At 38.3% G+C, this 22,214-nt stretch overlaps 1 protein-coding gene across 5 annotated transcripts in view; it reads right to left on the reverse strand.

Annotated features, from left to right (window-relative positions):
- Positions 1–22,214, reverse strand: part of septin6.S (septin 6 S homeolog) — a 45,037-nt gene that overhangs the window by 1,521 nt on the left and 21,302 nt on the right. Inside the window, exons 4-11 of one of the 5 annotated variants that reach the window (XM_018231975.2) lie at positions 19,659–19,845; positions 17,993–18,154; positions 17,093–17,189; positions 16,493–16,661; positions 14,734–14,866; positions 12,345–12,529; positions 10,509–10,571; positions 6,526–7,043 (exon numbers count right to left, since the gene is read on the reverse strand). In XM_018231975.2, coding sequence (XP_018087464.1) covers positions 7,028–7,043; positions 10,509–10,571; positions 12,345–12,529; positions 14,734–14,866; positions 16,493–16,661; positions 17,093–17,189; positions 17,993–18,154; positions 19,659–19,845 — 1,012 coding nt within the window. In that variant the 3' untranslated portion in view covers positions 6,526–7,027. 5 annotated transcript variants of the gene reach the window in all.

A 22,214-nucleotide genomic window follows, 5' to 3' on the forward strand; every position in this document is an offset into this window, starting at 1 on the left:
ACAGCTACCTGGTAGATCTAAGAACAACACTCAATAGTAAAAACCCATGTCCCACTGAGACACATTCAGTTACATTGAGAAGGAAAAACAGCAGCCTGCCAGAAAGCATTTCTCTCCTGAAGTGCAGGCACAAGTCACATGACATGGGGCACCTGGGTAATTGACAAAATGTCTAGCCCCATGTCAGATTTCAAAATTGAATATAAAAAAATCTGTTTTCTCTTTTGAGAAATGGATTTCAGTGCAGAATTCTGCTGGAGCAGCACTATTAAATGATTCATTTTGAAAAAAATTTTTTTCCCCATGACAGTATCCCTTTAAACTCTATAGTGTTAAACATCTGTGATGTCTCCCTGTATATCTATTTGAGTCACCTTAACCCTGTATTTACCATCTATGCTGTAACTTATTTGACACAGCAATAAATATTATTTAATTTTATATAACATCCGAAGAGCCTGGACACACAAATGAGTCGGCACTTGTGTTAATAGTTGTATTATACTGCTCATTCTGTAAGCAGTAACCAAGCCTATTCTACAGCATTCTCCTGGTATCCAACAAACCCACACTCATCAGTCAGATTGCCAGATAGCAAACCAAAAATGTATACATTGAAAAAAAATGCATCCACCACACCAACCCTTAGGGTAGAAATCCACGGGCGATTTTGGCGCAATCCGACGCGCTGCGCAAAAACACAAGCGTCAAGTCGTATGTGACTGAAATAAGGCGTCGCAGCGTTCGTCCGACGAGACTGCGTCTGCAACCGACAGTCGTGTCGCGTCGGAGGAACGATGAGACTTCATCCAACATTTCTCTTACCTTATTTTTCGCATCCGACTTGACGGCTGCGTTTTTTCGCAGCATGTTGGATCACGCTGAATTTGTTGGTGGAGTTCCTCCCTTACATAACTCCAGATGATGCTTGGCATTGTGCAGGTGATGTTAGGGTTTATGTGCCCCTGCTCTCCCCTCTATAACCCATTCTCTCAAAAAGTCGTTTTTACAAAGTATTCATCTAAAAATACTGTATTTTAAAGGAATACTATTTATTTTAAAAGTTAAATAGGCCGTGAATTTTGAAATACTGCCACATCAGTATACTCGAAAATTGCCTAGGACAGATTTTTACTAAATCTCTACTCTGTTATGATACCTGTACCCATGTTTAAGACTCCAACCCTATGAGACAGCTTTTTAAAGTGCTCTGCTGCTGGAGTAAGAGAGAGATATAACCATATCATTCCAAAAAACACAGGGTTTAGGATCATGTGAATAAAATATTGAGAGATTAATTTTTTCTCCTTTAAAGGGCCAATATACCCCTATATTTTCAATTCTGAAAACAGCAGCAAGGCTGAGCCTAGAAGCTAGGGTGAAAAAAGCAAAAGGAAAATAATTATACAGTTACCTATTGTTTCTATAAGAACATAATGGACCTTTAAACAATAAACTGCTGTTACTAAGACGAATGTTTTAAAATTCTAATTCTGTCATTTTCAATAAATGCACAATACTGTGTGAATCTACAGTGCTGTAGTGGTCTCATGCAGATGCTAAATTAATTAACTAATCAAGAAAAATTAGCTATTGCTGTGCAGGCAATTTGGTCAGTATTGCTCCAGGTAGTTTATGGCAATAAACCACAAAGTCGCATCTTGAAAACACATTTAATTGCTTAGCTGATAAACAGTTTGTAGCAGACAGTGATTTCTGCATTGCTACCAAACTGTGAAACCCAACAGCTAGGGGCATATATATCAAGGGTCCAATTTAGAGTTTATGGGAGTTTATAAAAACTCGAAATTCGGAAAAATATTTCAGTAGTCAGTTCAGTATTTTAGTAGTCAGTCAGCAAAAAGAAAAATAATCCTGATAAAGTGCATATTAATTCTGTGCAAATTGTGAGACATAGCTAACAGGTCTATTCTGTCATTACACAGTAAGAAATAACACAACACAAAGCACCATGAAAGAGCTGTTAAGTACGTTGATTCCATCAAAGCAGAAACTCTACTCAGTACACAGCCATGGAATACTGGAAAGAAAAGTGCAAACAATTAAAGATATGACAATTGTTTTACATGACACCATATACAATTAAATCACAGAATAGGATAGATTTACTTTGAGTCTAACAAGCACATACAAGTATGGGATCTGTTATCTGGAAACCCGTTATCCAGAAAACTCCGAATTACAGAAAGGCCATCTCCCATCCATTATAATCAAATAATCCAGATTTTTTTAATTATTGCCTTTTTCTCTGTACAGGTATGGGATCCGTTATCCGGAAACCTGTTATCCAGAAAGTTCCGAATTACGGAATGAACATCTTCCATAGACTCCATTATAATCAAATAATCCAAATTTTTAAAAATTATTTCCTTTTTCTCTGTAATAATAAAACCGTAACTTGTACTTGATCCAAACTAAGATATAATTAATCCTTATTGGAAGCAAAGCCAGACTATTAGGTTTTTTTAATGTTTACATAATTTTCTAATAGACTTAAGGTATGAAGATCCAAAGTACGGAAAGATCCGTTATCCAGAAAACCCCAGGTCCCAAGCATTCTGGATAACAGGTCCCATACCTGTAGTAATAATAAAACAATACCTTGTACTTTATCCAAACAGGTATGGGATCCATTATTTGGAAACCCACAATCAAGAAATTTCCAAATTACATTTATCTCCCAAAGGCTTTATTTTAATCAAATGATTCTAATTTTTAAAAAGTATTTCCTTTTTCTCTGTAATAATAAAACAGTACCTTGTACTTGATCCCAACTAAGATATAATTAATCCTTATTGGAAGCAAAACCAGGTTATTGGAATTATTAAATGTTTAAATGATTCTCTAGTAGAGTTAAGGTATGAAAATCTAAATTACGGAATGATCGGTTATCCAGAAAACCCCAGATCCCGAGGATTCTGGATAAGAGGTCCCATACCTGTATATATAAGAGCCCTGCCACATTCAGAATGCTGACAACAGACATCTTTAAAGAGCAAAATACATCTACTGTATGCTCCACACAAGGAAAATAAATAGGATTTATACAGAATACATATTTTACCTTTAATTTGAATTTTAAAAAAAACAAAACATTTTTTGATCACTTATTCTTTATTAAGTGCTAAACAGTAATTGTTTTTCTTTTATTTATATAAACGCTCACTGTGAAACCAAATAGGGGTATAGGATCCGTAGGATCCGTTGTTCAGAAACCCGTTTGTCAAAATGCTCAAAATTACAGGAAGTCCATGTCCCATAGATTCCATTTTAACAAAATAATCCAAATGTTAAAAAAAGAATTCCTTTTCTCTGTAATAATAAAACAGTACCTTGTACTCTATCCCAAAACAATCTTATTGGGTTTAATGAATTTTTAAATGATTTTTTTAATAGACTTAAGGTATGGAGATCCAAATTACATAAAGATACCTTATACGGAAACCCCCAGATCCCAAGCATTCTGGATAAAAGGTCCCATACCTGTAATAAGCTTTTATTAAAAAGTTCCTCCCATCACCTAGTGGGTTTCAGCCTTACAACAAGCTGATTTTTCTAGCATTGCTGTTGGGATAAATGAGATTTCTGGGCCCAAGTGACACATTCTAAAAAAGCTGACTGGTCCAAACAACAGATTATATAAAAAGCTGAGAGAGTCCAATCAGTATCCTTTGCTGGAACTCTTTAGAGTGTACCCACCCGTTACTCTGTATCTGCTTGAGATGGAATTTAAATTTACATATAGGCCCAGATTCAATCCTATCTATTAATTCAGTCCTGAAATTCCCTATTTGGGGATTTCACGTGAGATACACTAATATGGCTATCGGGTAGCAACAATAAGCCTTGCCTTCAGGGCCGTTCCTGCCATGAGGCCAGGTGAGCAACTTGCCTCAGGCAGCAGTGAACGGCCAGTTACAAGGAGTGGCAAAAAGACGCCTCCTGTAACTTTAAGAGTCGATTTCCCGGTTTTTAAACCAGAAATTCGGCTCTGCTAGTGCAGAAAGCACAGTACGCGCCCGCGATGCAGCCCCCTTTGACCTGCTCCGACGCTAAACTTTTAAGCGTGGAGCGGGAGAGGGGGCAGCAGCCGCCCGCGGATCGCCCCTGCTTGCCTTCCCCATTTCATCTATATTTGTGCTTTAATTTTATTTAAATTCAGATTTTAACAGGTATGACAATACACTTAAACTAATTTAAATTATTAGTAAGTAGGGGATGCAAGGAATCCACTATTTTTGGATTCATCCAAATCTCAAGGCAAATCCCAATTTCAGCCATAATTGCATTTGCATATGCAAATTTGGACAAAGTAGGGGTAAAAAAAACAATTTCTGGTTCATGTGATGGAAAGTCACATGATTTAAGAACTTGGTTCGGACAGACACTGGATTTGTTGGAATCCTGTTGAAAGATATTTTGGGCTTTGAGCTAACTGTGCAAGTCATACTCTCAGCTAGGTATAACAGTAAAAACCTATGATTGCAGCCTGTTGTTGTCATTGCATAAGAGATGGGTGGAAGATCCTACAAGCTATAGAGAGAGGGCACAAGATGTCACTTGCTTCCCTTGAACATAACCCCTGTATTACAGGTATGTGCTACTGGACATTGGAAGAAATATTTGCAAACGCAACACAATAATCAAGGTACAGGAACCTGGTCTGGACTACAGATATTGAAAATTATCTGAAACCCAATTGCTGTATTTGACAAGTTAAAAGGAAAATGTAACCCACATTTTAAATTGCATAATGTTCTGAGCACCTTTTAAATAAGTGCTATGGCTTTGGTACAATCCTTTAGCCAAGTGAGAGTGGTTTATCGCTTTCCTAACTGTACAGTAACACTTCTCTGCAGCTTTAAACCCAACATTCTACCTGTGGCTCCTGTACAGTATTCACAATAGTTCTATGTTGCAAGGAGAATGCATTTGAAGTCTCTGGTAATCTAAAACTAATCTAGTTATTCTGGACGTAAACTGCTGTTTGAACGCACTTCTCAATAAATCAAAAACTTGCTTTTTATTTACAGTCCTCTCTAAACTCATAGAACACTACAGCACAGCCATCTCAGCCATAAAAGGCCAAGGTTAATACAGGCTTCCTCCCCCTTCACAAATAAAAAACACCCACCTCTCAAAGGTTTCTCTGTTGTGACCAAGCAACATATTCAGCTTATAAGGATACTCTGTTCTTCCCTACACCTCCCAAATGCTTTACTTACCTAAAAACACATTTGCCAGGGGCAGCACACAACTAAACATCTTGGTAAAGGCAACAGTAGCCCATGCTATCTAGCCCTGTCTGTCCTAAGGAAGGTAAAATATTACTACTTCTGCACATCACAATGGCCAGTCCACATCCACCATAAAGCCTTAAAGGGTATGTAAAGGCCAAAAAATAAAATCCCATTTTTACTTTCTTTAATGAAAAATAAATCTATCTCCAATATAAAAAAAAAATGTCTCAGAAATCTGACGGTATGCAGTGAAATTCCCCCTTCTTTTTACTCTGACTTCTGCAGATCGGAAACCAGATGGTCCCTAACTGCTCTGCAGGAAACTATCATACTTAAACAGAAGGGAGAGCTCCCCACCGTACTTTCCAGAACTAAAGTAGCTCTGTTTGTTTCCCTGTAGAGCAGCCGGCGACTGTGTAGAGATTTGTATCTGCAGACCCAGGGCAGTCTGCATATTCTGTTTTCTTGCTGTATTCTTGCTATCAGCTACTATGACAGATATTATTTAATTTGTGCCGTTTTGATAATTTATGACGACCCCTTAGCTTAACCTCCCAACTGAAGCCCAAACCACACTGAGCAAAGATGTACAACAAAGTTACAAGATGACAGCCCCCTGTGGCCAACTTTGAAAGCATAAATCATTTGTTTTATTAGGCTTCTGGTGCAGTAAGTTCATGTTTATATATTAGGAACTAAAATACAGCATTTCTAGCATTATTTTATTTTAGACTTTAGTTCACCTTTAGGACCAATGATGCTCATATATCAAAACTTATAATTACAGTGCAATGGCAGTACCAGATTTTAAAAAGTTTCAATTGACTTTTAACAGGCCATTGTGTTACATTTTTGAAAAGCTCTTCAATACTTAAATCATACTTGAAGAAGGCACAAACAAGAGGTGTGTCAGGTGATGGGCACTTCCCATCCCTGTTATTTGTAGAGCTGAATGGGCGCAGCACTTCACACTCAATTCCCGTTGTGTCTCATGTAGTATATCATATGGCAAGTGGTCCACTACATGCTAACTTTCTTGCATTATTTATGCCTCATATTCCACTATTTGACCAAACAGGGGCATAAGCTGTTAAACGATTATACAACATACACTACTATTATTTGCATTACGCTGCAACAATGTTGGGGCAATGCAAGATCAGCATTAATGCTCTTTATTTCTCAGTTTATATATTAGGATGCTTTAAACGTTCTGCGTCCTTTACCTAATTACCTGTCTGGTACATAACACAAGGATGGAGACTTTTTGCGAAAGAAAATGTATTTTATTTGGCAATATCGTGAGGTTCTGAATACCAATAAAATAACTAGAAATCAGTGGTTTGTCATATGTGAAACTGTTAATGATCTGCAAGTGCTAGCTCCCATGGTGGAAAGTGGGCAACAAATTCTTGCCCTGCCGAAAGTGCCTACATTAAATTTGCACCATATGATCACAAATCAAATTTCGGACGGCTACTGAGTAAAAAAAACGAACTTTAAAACGCAATGAAAGTGATAGGGAGTTAAGAGGACATGCAGTATATTCATGAGTCTGTGGGTAAAACATGCAGGAAACACAAGTGGATGGATGCAGGAGATGGTTGGCAATGTGGTTCCATGCAGGTTATTGGTGGTGATGTCTTCAACAAGATGGAAAGAACTTAACCCACCAGATTTCCATGCTTTACATGCAGAAGGTATATGGAATGAACACAGATGGAGCACATAACATGCTAAATGGAAAAGTGCCAATACAATTGAAATTACAGGAAACCAGAACTGAAAATAAAATAGAAACAAAAAAAAAAAAAACAGGTTAATGTTCTTGTGCATTGATAATGTAAACAGCTTCATAAAAATGCACTATTTAGCATGCATGTGGAAATTCTAAGGTTTGTGTTGATGGGGACTATATAGGTGATTTCCTCACAATATTTAATCCTACAACAAGGATTAAATAAATAATCCTCCTACAAGTTTATGTTGCTTTGCTGGACCCCTAATTGTGCCAATAACACGGTCAGTGGCTTCACTTGCTCGTGGTTACTGCATACCTCCCAACATTTTGAAAATAAAAAGAGGGACAAAAAAGTTGGCGTTCATGGCAAAAAAAAAAACTTTTTTTGGACCATTTTTGTGGCCACACCCCCTAATTACCATGTTAATTTTACCAAATTTCGCAGGTTATAAAAGTTTAAACATATTTCTGTGTTTTTTTTACTGTTATTACAGTTTTGCTAATGAAGGTGAATTGTCCTATAAGCTGTAAGTCTAACGTCTCCCAAGGGACCTGTTATCTTAAATAGTTACAATTACTTATTTCCTTATCTTGAAATTGTTACAAAAGTATCTTATCTTGTGCTGTGGCTGTTCTGGGCTCTCTGCCAAAAGCCAATTACGTTAGAAACATTGTTTCGTTTCTGGTTGTTCATTGCAGAGAAAAACAGGAATTTCCAGTACAAATGAGGGACTGCAGGTTGCGCTGTCAAAAGAGGGACTGTCCCTCTAAAAACTGGACAGCTGGGAGGTATGGTTACTGTAGGCAGCACATTACCAATAAAAAGTGAAATTCCTAGAGAAACAAATATCCTCACATTTGTATTGCTGACCATAGGCCATGTAGGTGGAACAAATGAGCAGTAGCTAGAGGTGCAGTGCATTCCTATTAGCCATACAGTATTTTGGCAAATGAGCAACTTGTTGCCTGAATGCCTGAAGGTATAACCTTCAGCTAAGAAAAATGCATTACAACTAATAGGATCATGATGGTCATAATTTAAATCAATATAAGGATCATAAAAAAGACTGAGGTGCAATTAAACATGAGCAAATTATCTTCAACTCTGTATGTTAAAAACAAATAAACTGAAGGGGACACAGTTATAATAGTTTGATATTGTGTAAAGTGTTAGTACAGTTAGCATGCAAAACACATGCAAGCTGACATCATTCCATACAATAAGTACAAAGTATTTTGTTTCAGTCAAAGCATTCCTTTCCTGCAGAATTGTATATGAGAAGCTTTCCTGACGCTGTCTTTCAATCATTAGGAAGAAAGCAGTGTAAAGCAAAGGGAAGTGCTTTTATTAATTATTATTATTATTATTAATTTATTTTATTTTATTATTTTATCAAAGGGAAGTTGCTTTTATTTATATCGATGGCTGTCATTACACAAGACCTCATTCCACTAGAGATCTGAGCCATTTAAATCCAGTGTGTCCAAATTAGATAAAAAACAGTCACACCCATTTTATTTATGAGAAACTAATGGACCCTGTGATCTCCAATACAACAGACGTCCAAAAGTGATGCTAAATTGGTTTAATCTATGTTGTCATTCCTATTCATCTAAAGGGAGCTGCACATAAATCAGAGTATTTTTACCCTTTATTGATGGCTCTACTAGAGGGGATTCGCAATAAAACACTTTCCCCCTCCTTTTTAATTTTAAAATCTGAATCATGCTCAAATTGTATGTAATGATGTGATAATATCTAGATTATGTCATTTCTTGCAGTATAAATTCGATTTTCCTTGGTTTCCTGTTGCTTGGAAAAACCAAAACAAGCTTGAGATCTGGGGGGAATCTACACTGCACTGTAAGCCTCTCCGCCTTTTGGTATTGGCATTATTAATCTTGGTTTCCCATCTTTAATTGGTTTTAATTATTATTTATTTAATCTATTCCAAGGGTAAAAAGAACTGGCACTAGCTGAAAGCACAAGCAATACATTTGCAAATATTTTCTGTCCACTAGTTTGCATAACAATCTCTATATATTATCTCAGGCAGTGGTCTCCAACCTGTTGCTCACCAACCCCTTGGAGGAAAGTTTTGTTACATAAACAAAGGGGCTAAAAAATAGCCAATCGTGGCCCTATTTGGTTCCTCCCGGAACATGTTTTATGCTTGTGTTGCTCACCAACTCTGTTTTCATTTAAATGTGGCTTGGAGGTAAAAAAGGTTGGGGACCCTGATCTAAGGGTTTCTCCAAAAGGACTAAAAAAAAGATGTGCCCAAGCTACGGGTATATTGTCATGAGAATGCCATGCAGCCCTAAAGTACAGCAGCTTAAACATATAAATTTAGAAATCTATCTTACATGGTGTATAAACAAATGAAGCTCCATGAAGCCTGGGTAAGATATAGGCAGTGACATAGGAGCCGCCGTCTGGATACATCTTTTTCTGGAGGGGTTTTTATCAGTTATACATCAAACGGGTTGTCAAACCAAATATTGTTTTGCATAAGGAAAACAAATATAATTCTACACAACCTTTCAATATACATTTACTACAAATGTCATCGATCTTAATGCTATTTGTAAATGTAATTGCTTTTGCTATTCCTTTTACTACTGGTTCTGCCTACGTGTACCTTTTAAACAAAGAAGGGATAGTAAGCTTCCCTCCAGCCTAGACTAATTCCCACAATGCCTTGCATTTTCTGTAATTTACAGACAAGATGGAGAATCACAAATAAGTGCAAAGTATTGTGGAAAATGGAGTCTTGAGGAGAGTACAGGGATCAATTAGTATAACAAAGACTGGGTGTAAAGTGCAAGGCACACTTTTTGCTGCATGTCTCTGTGCTCTGTTTTAGAGAGCATACACCTGAGGTGTGTTTGGCAGCACTGTATTCATAAGGAGCAGGAGGGTGGGAGGCACACAGGCATCCAACCCCCACCTATTCATTAACTTGCATGTAATTGGAATGCACAATTTAGTGAGCACCAGAGGACAAAGACCGCAACAGGGCCCTGTTTTAGACGGCAGGGGTTAAGGTCAGGGCATACTTGCGCTCCCTGATGCTGTAGTCATAAATTGCAGAATGCAGCCAGATTAGGGGGGACAATCTGCCCAAACTGCCTTCCTCCTGCTTGAATGAGAAAATGCCAGCGCCAATTCACTAACGACGCTTCGATTTCTGAAATCGTCTGAAGTTGCCTCACAAGGAAACTTCGGGGCGACTTCCGAAATCGAAGCGCCACAGGTGCCATTGCGCTGGCGTTTTCTCATTATAGCAGGCGGAAGACAGTGGGCAGGCAGTTTGGGGAGATTGTCGCCTTGCAGAAGAGCAGTTTGGACGGCAGGCGACTAAATCTCCCCCTGCCCTTATGTGCAAAGGCATCTATTAGCTGTACTTATGCCTATTGCGCAGAACTCAAAGAACTTGTGCTACTTGCCCATAATGCCTCAGATACCCACCCCCTGTAGAGAACTTCTAGTGAAGAAAGCTTACCCGGACCATGAGCCCCATGCAGCAGACAGCAGAATTAACTGTAAGACAGCACACAGGTAACAACTAATGATGAGAGTGAAGCATCAATATGAATACACACTGAACTTATAAGAACAACAAAAACTAGTCAGCAATGTGCAGTAACATAGACATCTGCAAAATGTTTAATACATATTTATTAAAAAAGCAATAGGTGACAATGGAAAAAAAATACACAATGATTTGTTACTTGTTAGAACTGGGTTTATGCCAGGCAGTGACTATGCAGAAATGCATGTTAAGAAATGAAACCGTGCCCTTGTTAAAGAAGATCTCCAACCCTGTATTAAAGCATATATTTAATAAATATATAAGTGCTAGAGTGTAAGTGGATTGTCCAACTGTGCAGATCTGTTCAGCTGTATTTTAAGGGAAATCAAAAATCAAACATCTTCCAGTATGAAAACACATTTGTAGCATTCTCACAGGTATGTACATAAACTTTTTCCTTCATTAACTAACAGTGAAATGTATAAAACTATCTGATTTCCTCAGGAGCAAGCAGTGTTCTTCATGACTCATACTACTTCCTCTCTTGCACAATAATATGCTGCTCATGGGCTCCTACTGAAAGGCTCCTGCTCTGAGAGGTCCTAATGTTTCAGTGCAAAAAGACAGTGCCGTTAACTAGAGGGGGGCGGGCCCTGGTGCATGATGTGCAGCCGGGCCCCGCCCCCCTCCCGTACACGATGGCTTTCACTGGTGAGCGGGCTGCCGGGGGGCCCTGAGGGGGTGCGGGCCCTGGTCCGCTCGCACCCCCTGCTCCCCCGGTATTTCCACCACTGCAAAAAGAAAGTTCCTACTCTGCTACCATTAGACAGCTTAGGTTCAGTAAAAGTAGATCCGTAGACCCAGAGTCTTAACCTTGGGTCCCCAGATGTTGCTGGACTACAACTGCCAGACACATTTGGGAACCCAGTGGCAAATCTGAGGAGATGTTTGCAAGGAGATAGGATTATTCCCCAGAAAGGAGAGTGTCCGTGTGCAGTCAACAGTTGTTGAGCAGACTATTTGCTGCCAATATTTGCAGCTAAACCTACTCTAGAAGGAAATGCATAATACTTTATCTGGCTGAATTACTACCAATATCTGGAAAATGAATACTAAAAGCATATTATATAATGTCCCCTCTTAAAGGACAATAACATTTAAAGTCAATGCTCTCTTATCTCAAAGAGTACATTGGCATACAAACAAAACATAAGGCTGGCCACACAAAAAAAGAAAGAAAAAAAACTTGTCTGGTTAGGTCACTAAAAGCAGAGATTTGACCACCAACACATTAGGCCACATTTGGATTATCTAATCTGTGGGCCCCTGGGCCAACAATTAGATCATAATGTGAAGTAGCGTCAATTCAACAGCACAAGTCCTCCTGCAAAAGATTGTGGGACCCAGCACACACCCACAGCCAGTCCCTCCTCAGTCCCCCCCTCCCTTCTTTGCTGAGCTGTACCTCTACTTATAGGTCAATATCTGCCTGCCTTGTCAGGGCTGAGACAGCAGCTGTTATTGACCTGTATATGCCCATCAGGTGTCCAGTGGTGTTTAAAGAAATCAGATTTCTTCTTTCCTGCCACTAACCCAAAACTAAATCTATTGTAGATCTACTGCTCTTTAAATCCTCAAATAACAGATCAGGATTGGGGGCTTCCTTCTACAGATATACTACTACAAGCTAGAAAATGAATGGTTATTTAAAACTCAGCTGGGAACACATTACTAATGAAAAATAGAACACCTGTAGATTACAGTATTTCTGGGTTTCTACAAAAAAAGCAAAACATTGGCACTTACTTCTTTCTCTCTTTCTCCCGTTTCAAGGTCTGCGAGCCCCCAGCCTGCTGTGACTGCAATAACTCTGTGGCAGTTTTCCGTTTCTTAAATTCATTCACCTCGTCGTCCAGGCTTTTTTTCTTATCTTCAAGCTTTTTCTTCTCCTCTTGATGTAACTTTTTTAAGCGGTCAAACTTTTCGTGGAGCTGTAAAGGGATGTGTAAACTTAAAAAACAGGCTGGCCAATTTATTAAAGAACATTGGTATCTGACAAATCATTCAAAAATGTATGAAATATGTAGAGAAGAAATAAATATAAAAAATGTGATAGTTACATAGTTAAATCGAGTTGAAAAAATACAAAGTCCATCAAGTTCAGCCCCTCTAAATGAAAACCCAGCATCCATAAACACACCCCTCCATACTTTCACATAAATTATATATACCCATACTTATACTGAGTATAGAGTTTGGTATCACAATAGCCTTTGATATTATGTCTGTCCAAAAAATCATCCAAGCCATTCTTAAAGGCATTAACTGAATCAGCCATCACAACATCACCCGGCAGTGCATTCCACAACCTCACTGTCCTGACTGTGAAGAACCCCCTACGTTGCTTCAAATGAAAGTTCTTTTCTTCTAGTCTAAAGGGGTGGCCTCTGTTACGGTGATCCTCTTTATGGATAAAAAGGTCCCCTGCTATTTGTCTATAATGTCCTCTAATGTACTTGTAAAGTGTAATCATGTCCCCTCGCAAGCACCTTTTTTCCAGAGAAAACAACCCCAACCTTGACAGTCTACCCTCATAATCTAAGTCTTCCATCCCCCTAACCAGTTTAGTTGCCCATCTCTGCACTCTCTCCAGCTCATTTATATCCCTCTTAAGGACTGGAGTCCAAAACTGCACTGCATACTCCAGATGAGGCCTTACCAGGGACCTATAAAGAGGCATAATTATGTTTTCATCCCTTGAGTCAATGCTGTTTTTTATGCAAGACAGAACTTTATTTGCTTTAGTAGCCACAGAATGACACTGCCCAGAATAAGACAACGTGTTATCTACAAAAACCCATAGACCATTCTCATTTAAGGAAACTCCCAACACACTGCCATTTTAGTGTATGACTTGCATTTATATTATTTTTGCCAAAGTGCATAACCTTGCATTTATCAACATTGAACCTCATTTTCCAGTTTGCTGCCCAGTTTCCCAGCTTAGACAAATGTGGCAGCATCCTGCATGGAAACTATAGTTCTGCATGATTTAGTATCATCTGCAAAAATAGAAACAGTACTTTCAATGGTCACCTCCAGGTCATTAATAAACAAGTTGAAAATCAAAGGACAAAGTACAGAGCCCTGCTGTACTCCGCTAAGACTGGTCCAATTAGAAAATGTTCCATTTACCACCACTCTTTGTAGTCTATCTTTTGCAGGGGCACAAACATCAAACAATGCACAGATTATTCATTCAGCTTGGTGAGTTGCCAGCTAAATTGCTTACAACTCTAAGCACATCATCTCTTGAAACAACTAATTTGTACCACACATTTTTATGTCTTTTATATACACTTGCCTTTCAGTTGAAACAACACACCTTCTACAACAATACATGAGCCAAAAGACCTAATCCGTTTCGCTAAAAATTCTTGAAGCAGCGAAAAACTTGCCAAATGCATTGAAATCTATAGGCAACAAACTTTTTTTTGGCAAAAAATTTTGCTCATCACTAGTCATTAGTAAGAAGCTGGAAAAAAATTTGGGAGAATGTGGGAGAACCTCCAAGTGTATTTGGAGGTTCTGGTAGTGGTACTACTGGTAGTGCATAATATATCTGGATGGTACTGTAGCCCCTGCCCCAATGTCTCTCATTAATGTTTGGTGAACCAGTTTCATCAGACTGCTTTCAAGGCTCACATTTGGTGAACTACTGAATATGTCAGACATTTTTGATGATGGTAGCTTTGCTTTCCTAAATTTTAGCATTAAAAAAACACAAATGCTAAAAGTAAATCTAGCTGCACAAATCCTTACAGATGCTAGATCATTCCTTACAGCCAAATGGAAAAGCCAAATCTGTCAAATGGAAAACTGACCTAACCGATGAGGGATCAGTTAGTTCACAACTTGCCACTGCGTTAAAGGATTCACAAGCCAATCCATCAGATTACTGCAACATGGCCATCTATGTGAGGTTAAAATGATCAATTATCCAATTTATATTGATGAGATATTTTAAAAATTCTGCCTTGTGCAGAAACCCGAAGATTAGAAAACTCCAACATGGATGAATAAAAATAAGTAGCTCTTTACTGAATCAAGAAATGTGGCAACACCACCTCGCAGTTTGTAGTGATACCACTAATAGTGTACAAGTTGCATGAAATGCTGCTTCTGGAGAAAATACCTCTTTTTCTGCCTCCTTCAGCTCAGCTTCCTTCTCTTTCACTCTCTGAACAAACATCTGCCTCATTTCCTCTTCTTTCTTCTGCAGATCTCCCAGAAATTCATTTCTTTTTGCTTCGTAGGTCTCCTGTAAACTAATAAGAGAAATTAAATGGTAATGTAAGATCAATTAGAAACTAAGTTGATATGATGGCAACTTACTAGTTAACTAATTTTGAAATGACCCCAAGCAGCTGCATTGTCTTCCCATTTGTGTCTCTAACCTACTTTGCTCTGTGTGTTTGTCCTTAAAGCTGTGGAACACAACTGTGCTACAGTGACACACCATACATGTAAATAATTAGGTGTCCTCAGCACAACAGACCAGATAGTGGGACCAAAGATTTAAAATTTAGAGCACGGAGTGCTGCATTTATAAATATAAGAGAAATGGGTCGCAGAGACCCAATAGTAGAGGCACCACAGAATAATCTGCTTGTTGCAGCAATCATCAATATGTTGGCTTGGTGAGACAATCATCATTAAAGAGAATGAAACCTTGAATGAACAAGTTTACTTGCAACATGTATTTTCCATTCTATTGTTCAGCAAAGACTACCATACTGAAGTCGGAAGGGACACAGAGGAGCTTCAAATGCAGTTTGCAATAGTTACCGGTATGCGAGTTTTCGTATAAGCAATAACAGATTCTTACCTTAGCGATATACAAAACACCAATATTCTGTGTAGTCCAATATTAGAATAACAGTTTCTATAATGTAAATAGCCTGTAACATTAAACCCCGAACAAATCCATTTCTACATTCAAGTATTTTTGTTTTTAAAGGGATACTGTCATGGGGAAAAAATGTTTTTTTTCAAAATGCATCAGTTAATAGTATTGCTCCAGCTGAATTCTGCACTGAAATCCATTTCTCAAAAGAGCAAACAGATTTTTTTTATATTGAATTTTGAAATCTGACATGGGGCTAGTCAGTTTCCCAGCTGCCCTGAGTTATGTGACTTGTGCTCTGATAAACTTCGTCACTCTTTACTGCTGTATTGCAAGTTGGAGTGATATCACCCCCCTCCCTCCCCAGCAACAGAACAATGGGAAGGTAACCAGATAGCAGCTCCCTAACACAAGGTAACAGTTGACTGGTAGATCTAAGAACTCAATAGTAAAATCCAGGTTCCACTTCAACACATTCAGTTCCATTGAGTAGGAGAAACAATAGCCTGCCAGAAAGCAGTTCCATCCTAAAGTGCTGGCTCTTTCTGAAAGCACATGACCAGGCAATATGATCTGAGATGGCTGCCTACACTTGCTGGTTCAGGAATGAGATTTCATATGGTAGAGTGCATTAATTGCAGTGCAAACAGTGTAATTTATAAATAAAAACTACATCACAAAAATCATGACAGAAACCCTTTAAGTCAATTGAAGTGAGAAAAGATAAATATGCGTGTCATTGGAAAATGTACGAATTGGAATGCATTTGACCTGTACGCCAAACATAAACTGGAATCCCTGTAGAGAAGTGATTTTTCTGTGCCAGGAAAATTCTGCACCCAGTACTCTGTAGAATTGCTAATGTTCTATAAGAATAAAACTGTAATTTTGTAACTACAATAAGCTATTTTCCAGGAGAAGCCTGTAATTTCACTTTTACAAACTGTAATTGAGAGTTTACTGTGATCTCGAAATCCTTAGGAAACCCAAACTGTTTCTGTAAATGCAACACTACAAATGAGGCTTTTATAAAAAATTGTTTTGGTACCTGAATGGTTTGCTGTCTGGGTCTGTGTCTTTGAAGCCCATTTCCTCCAATTTGCACCTTCGGTAAAGTTCATAATGATGTGTGTGTGTTTGTTCACGTAAATCCTCCATGTTCACCCGTATCAGCATCTCTCTCAGCTTGATGAAATCACAGTGAGATTCGTTTTCAACTGGAGAAATAAAACCGTTTTTACCAAGTGACATACGTGTAGCAAGGACGTATCAGAAAATAATCTTCATTAAAGTTCACCTACAAATAACAATGATGTAGACAGAGTTTACACAACTTTAGGAACACAACAAGGAACATAACAAGCAGCAATAAAAACTTCACAATTAACCTTATTTCTGGTTGCTGGCTTTAAAGTTCTGTGGTGCATTTTCATTTCAGGTTGCATAATTGAGGTTAAAAGAAAATATTTTATGTAAATTTACTGCCTGTTCAAGTGAAACTATTTATCCTATTTATTAATAAAATATTTTGCTTTTATTTGAGTCCCAAGACAACTTTCATTGAATCAAATGAAGTCGAGCATACAGACCCAACCCAGTGCATCTGAATAGGAAGAGAAATGCAAATCCAGGTAATTTCTGAGCTCACCTTGAATAGTTCCCCAAGGGTACTGCCGAACTTTCATCATTTTGTTTCCTATTTTTGCTTCCTCTGTGCTGCCAACCACTGCAAAGGGCAAGTGAGCCTGAAATAATGGTAAGAAAATGTTTCTGTTATCGAATATGTAATATACCAAATTGATTTTAAAAAAAATCACATTAATACAGAATTACACACCATTTTCAGGCATATTAGAATCAAGAACAGAATATATTTAGCTCTAAACATAAATGTAAAGAGCAAACAAAATGCTGTAGGGCAATTCAAGGCCATGGGGTCAGTTATATCAATCATTAAGTTGTTTTGCACTCCAAGCTATTCTATTAACTGCATTATCTGACCCAAAAACTACTTAAAAAAAACAAAATACTCATAACCCAAATACCTTGCTTTAAAGAAGAAGGAAAGCTAACGAATCAGTTTATTGCCAATAGATTAGCCACAATAGTGCAAGCTAGGAGACTATTTATTCTGTAGAATGCTTTACCATAACAGCTCTAGAAGCTCTCTGTTTGTTTAGGATAGCAGCTGCTATATTAGCTTGGTGTGACATCCTTTCCTGCCCTAGTCTCTACCTGCTCACTCATAGCTCTGGGCTCAGATTACAGCAGGGAGGGGAGGAGGGAAAAAGGGAGGAAGAGAGGTGCAAACTGAGCATGCTCAAGCCATGGCCCTGGAGGGTTAAGCTGAATGCAGGAAGTCTGATACAGAAGCCCATGTGTACACTCTAGAAGGAAAGAAATGCTGTGTTTCTTTTGACAGAGGACTCAGATCAGCATTACTTTGGGGGATTACTGGTGTATTTATATAGACCTTTCTGATGAAGCTTACTTAGCCTTTCCTTCTCCGTTAAATACTTGTGTGAAGAAAAAAAAACAGAACACTTACATTCATTGTCCCATTTATTTCAGCGACTGTTTCATCATCTGTGGGAAACTGATAGATCTGTACTCCATTGCTAACCAGCTCACTTGTAATCTTAATCTTGAATTTAGTCAGTTCACTCTTAGAAATGGCATCGGATTTAGCAATGATTGGAATAATATTAACCTAAAGAATGATGAATAAGAAACTCAGATGGCCATACACATAAAGATTTGCTTGTATGCCAAATTAATATTGCACATTATATGTTTATATAATGTGCACATTATATATATATCTATAGACTAAGTAAATGGAAGTTGGCATTTGGCATTTCTTGAAAAGGGAACAGTTTGGTGTGAGGCATAAGTACTGTTAAAAGTTACTGTGCAAGTCATTATCTTAAGTCATAATATGTTTAGACTACAATATGCTTGTATAATTATACACTTATACACCTTAGCCCATACAAGCAGATATCATCCAGGCCTCTCTTCACTAATTAGCCGTCTTCTCACCCATGTATGGGCATAACATGATGTCTACATGGCTAACATGAATTGGGCCATGCAGAAGATCCAACAGCGTAATACCATCAAGGGAAAGGAAGGGGCATTATTTATATAAGTTCGCAAGAAGTTGCCACTGAAAATGAAAACAGGATCTCTAGCATGAGATCCCACATAAAAGGCCAATTGCTTAACCCACGATTATAGAAGGCAGCTGATGGATCTTCAGTGACCCCAATAAAATGCAATGGTTAAATATTTGCATTGGTTAGATTTGGTCCACCGGTCAGTTAAAGATCTTCTTCTTTGGCAAAACAAGATGATCTTTAAATGCTGTCCACTTGAACTTGATGAAAATAGAGAACCCCCCCCCCCTACCCTCCCTAGAATCCAAAAGGTAAATTTACTAAGCGGCGAAAATTCACCAGCGACGGCTTCACAACACTTCGCCAGACGAAAGTTCGCTCAGACAATGCTAATTTACTAAAATGCGAAGTTGCGTCCAGGATGGCGAACACTGGCAAATTTTTCGCTAGTGTTACTTTGGCAATCAAAGTGAAGATGCACTAGTGTTCAATTATGCCTAGCGCAACTTTATTAGAGGTCTTCACGCAGGATAATTTGCATATGGCGGGAAATGATAAAGTTGAATGGACGTTTATGTTGCAGCAAATACATTACATTAAACAAGTCCAGGGGACCTTAATAAAGACAATAGAGTTGTTAGAATGCCCTACACATGAGCCCACTGTATAGTTTATGCTCCATATGTTAGAAAATATATGGGGGAACCCGGTTACCTCGGGTTCTCCACCCATTTTTTGCTCATATATCTTTGTTTATCTACCTATCACAAGGATGGGGATAATACCTTCCCAGGGGTTAAAGAGCAATAGGTGAAATTACAAAAGACTTTTTCATAGTTGACTATTTTTATTCAAATGAAATATGTGAGTTTTCAGGCCCCCCCCCCCAAATATTCAAATGTAACATCATATTCTCCTTTTACATTCATGTTTTGTTTGTCTGCAGCTTGTCATTAGCTATATTTTTAGCAGCTCATACTGCTGGATTTACCAGTACTGAGGTTAATGAAATAATGAGGTTATGAGTTTATAAGGCATAATGGCATGATTATTTTTAGTTACAATAGCTCATATATATCAATCTTGTACATCTACCTTGCTGTCCAGTTTCTTCATAGTTACCAGGTCAAGAGACTTCAGAGAATGACCCGTGGGAGCAATAAAATAGAGGCAGGCATGGATACGAGAATCATGGTAGTTATGAAAGACTCTTTTAATCTTCAGCTCCTCCTGCAGGTAGGCTTCATATTGGGAATCAATGAACTCAACAATAGGTTTGTAACTTTAGGGAGAGAGCAGGAACAAAGAAATAAATGTGAATATAATTATATTCTTGCTTCTTTTCAATCAGGCAGAACAGTAATGCATGGTAAATGTGAATTTAAATATACTTATGGAATCTGTTAGCAAAGTGATGCTTTGCTTTTAAAGGAACAGTAACACCAAAAGTGATTTAATGTAATGGCAATATAATGTACTGCTGCCCTGCATTGGTAAACCTGAGGCGTTTACTTCAGAAACTTTACTATAGTTTATATAAACAAGCTGCTGTGTAGCCATGGGGCAGCCATTTAAGCATAGGGTAAACAGTAGATAACAGATAAGTTCTGATGATTCTTATTGTATACTACATAGCTTATATATTATTTGTTGTGTACACTGTGCCTTTTCTACTTTTTCAGCTTTGAATGGCTGCCCCATGGTTACACAGCAGCTTATTTAGAATATATATATATATATATATATATATATATATATATATATATATATATATATATATATATATATATATATATATATATATATATATATATATATATATATATATATATATATATATATCTGGAAACAGGCGAGCACACACAGGTCTTAATTGAAAAACAAAAGGTGTTTATTAAACAAAAAACTGACGTTTCGGCTAGCACTCTAGCCTTTCTCAAAGTACAAATGCACACTAAAAACCAACCTTTTAAACCCCCAGTGGCGGGAAGGGAGGGAAAGTGATGTCATAGGTCAGGAATGTTAAGTGGATAAACAGTATGCAACAAAAGGGGCGTGGGAGTAAGGTGAAGTGAAACCATCAAAGAAAAAAGGGGAGGTTAATAATATATACATATCAAGGCAAGCAGTAATTGCAGAAAAAGTACATGTTAACATTAATATATACAGAGATTAATAAAAGCTCCAACGCTGACTTGACACAAATAGTGAAATTTAGACAATATCGGTAGTTCGTTACTCAAAGTCAATGCAACATAAAAATATATGAGTTCATAATAGAGATACAAGTCCCTTGACAAAGTAGATGTATAAAGCGATACAAAGTTGTATCTACGCTTGAGGGAAAGAAACATTGTGTGATGTCTGTTAGTTAACGCATTGATCGCCAGGTGGGTCATCATGGAGGGAAATGTCAAGTAGTGACAGATGTAATGGCGGTTCCACAGCGGTTACCTGTATTTGTCGACTGGTCCGGCCGTAAAAGTGCTGGAACATGGTGTACCTTGTTGTGGGCCGTGAGATCCATCAGATCAGAGGCAGGAGATCGGTAGCGTGATGCGCCTTAGAGTGCGCAGCGGTGTGGAGCATCCAGTGGTGCTGCGGCTGTTTGAGAGCTACCGTGGATATCAGTCGGGGAAACAGCAGAGAGGTTTCGCTTGTATTCAAGGCGTGGAGTCCGCGGGAATGGTCATTATGGAGATGAAGTAAGGGGTGTGGTATCAGCAATAGATCTGGTGTAGTTCAGGCTGGCTGTAAACTCAATGTGAAGGTGAGCGTCGCTAGGGCCTGGAAGGATAGCAACGAGATCAAGTTCAAGGATCAAAGTTCAAAGTTCACTTATTTCTAACAGGAGAAAAATAATCACAATAGATAACAGGATCACAACTAGCGATCTACAGGTATTAGGTACGGAACTGAATGGGGAATAGTCTGCTGTGAATAAAAGGGAGATGAATGTGTATCGTGCTGCAGGCTCATGATAATTGCGAGGGGAGGTACACATAAGGAAGGAACATAAGGAAGGGTGGGTATGGGTACGTATCGGCAGTGGCAGAAAGTGGCGAGGCGATGGTACGTGCTCCTGAGCTGATGATACGTGCTCCTGAGCTGAGGCGGAGTCTGTCCGAGTGGCTAGAAAGCAAGCCAACGGTAATGCCAAGTTTGTCTAAATTTCACTATTTGTGTCAAGTCAGCGTTGGAGCTTTTATTAATCTCTGTATATATTAATGTTAACATGTACTTTTTCTGCAATTACTGCTTGCCTTGATATGTATATATTATTAACCTCCCCTTTTTTCTTTGATGGTTTCACTTCACCTTACTCCCACGCCCCTTTTGTTGCATACTGTTTATCCACTTAACATTCCTGACCTATGACATCACTTTCCCTCCCTTCCCGCCACTGGGGGTTTAAAAGGTTGGTTTTTAGTGTGCATTTGTACTTTGAGAAAGGCTAGAGTGCTAGCCGAAACGTCAGTTTTTTGTTTAATAAACACCTTTTGTTTTTCAATTAAGACCTGTGTGTGCTCGCCTGTTTCCAGATATACATTACTATTTTGCTGTTAGCACCCAGGCAACAAGACTTTTTAAACGAGCTGTGCTGGCTTTTTTTGCTCTTTGTTTATACTTTCAAGCCGTGGCACCCGAGTT

This window comes from Xenopus laevis, chromosome 8S (assembly GCF_017654675.1).
Source record: "Xenopus laevis strain J_2021 chromosome 8S, Xenopus_laevis_v10.1, whole genome shotgun sequence".
Taxonomy (NCBI): domain Eukaryota; kingdom Metazoa; phylum Chordata; class Amphibia; order Anura; family Pipidae; genus Xenopus; species Xenopus laevis.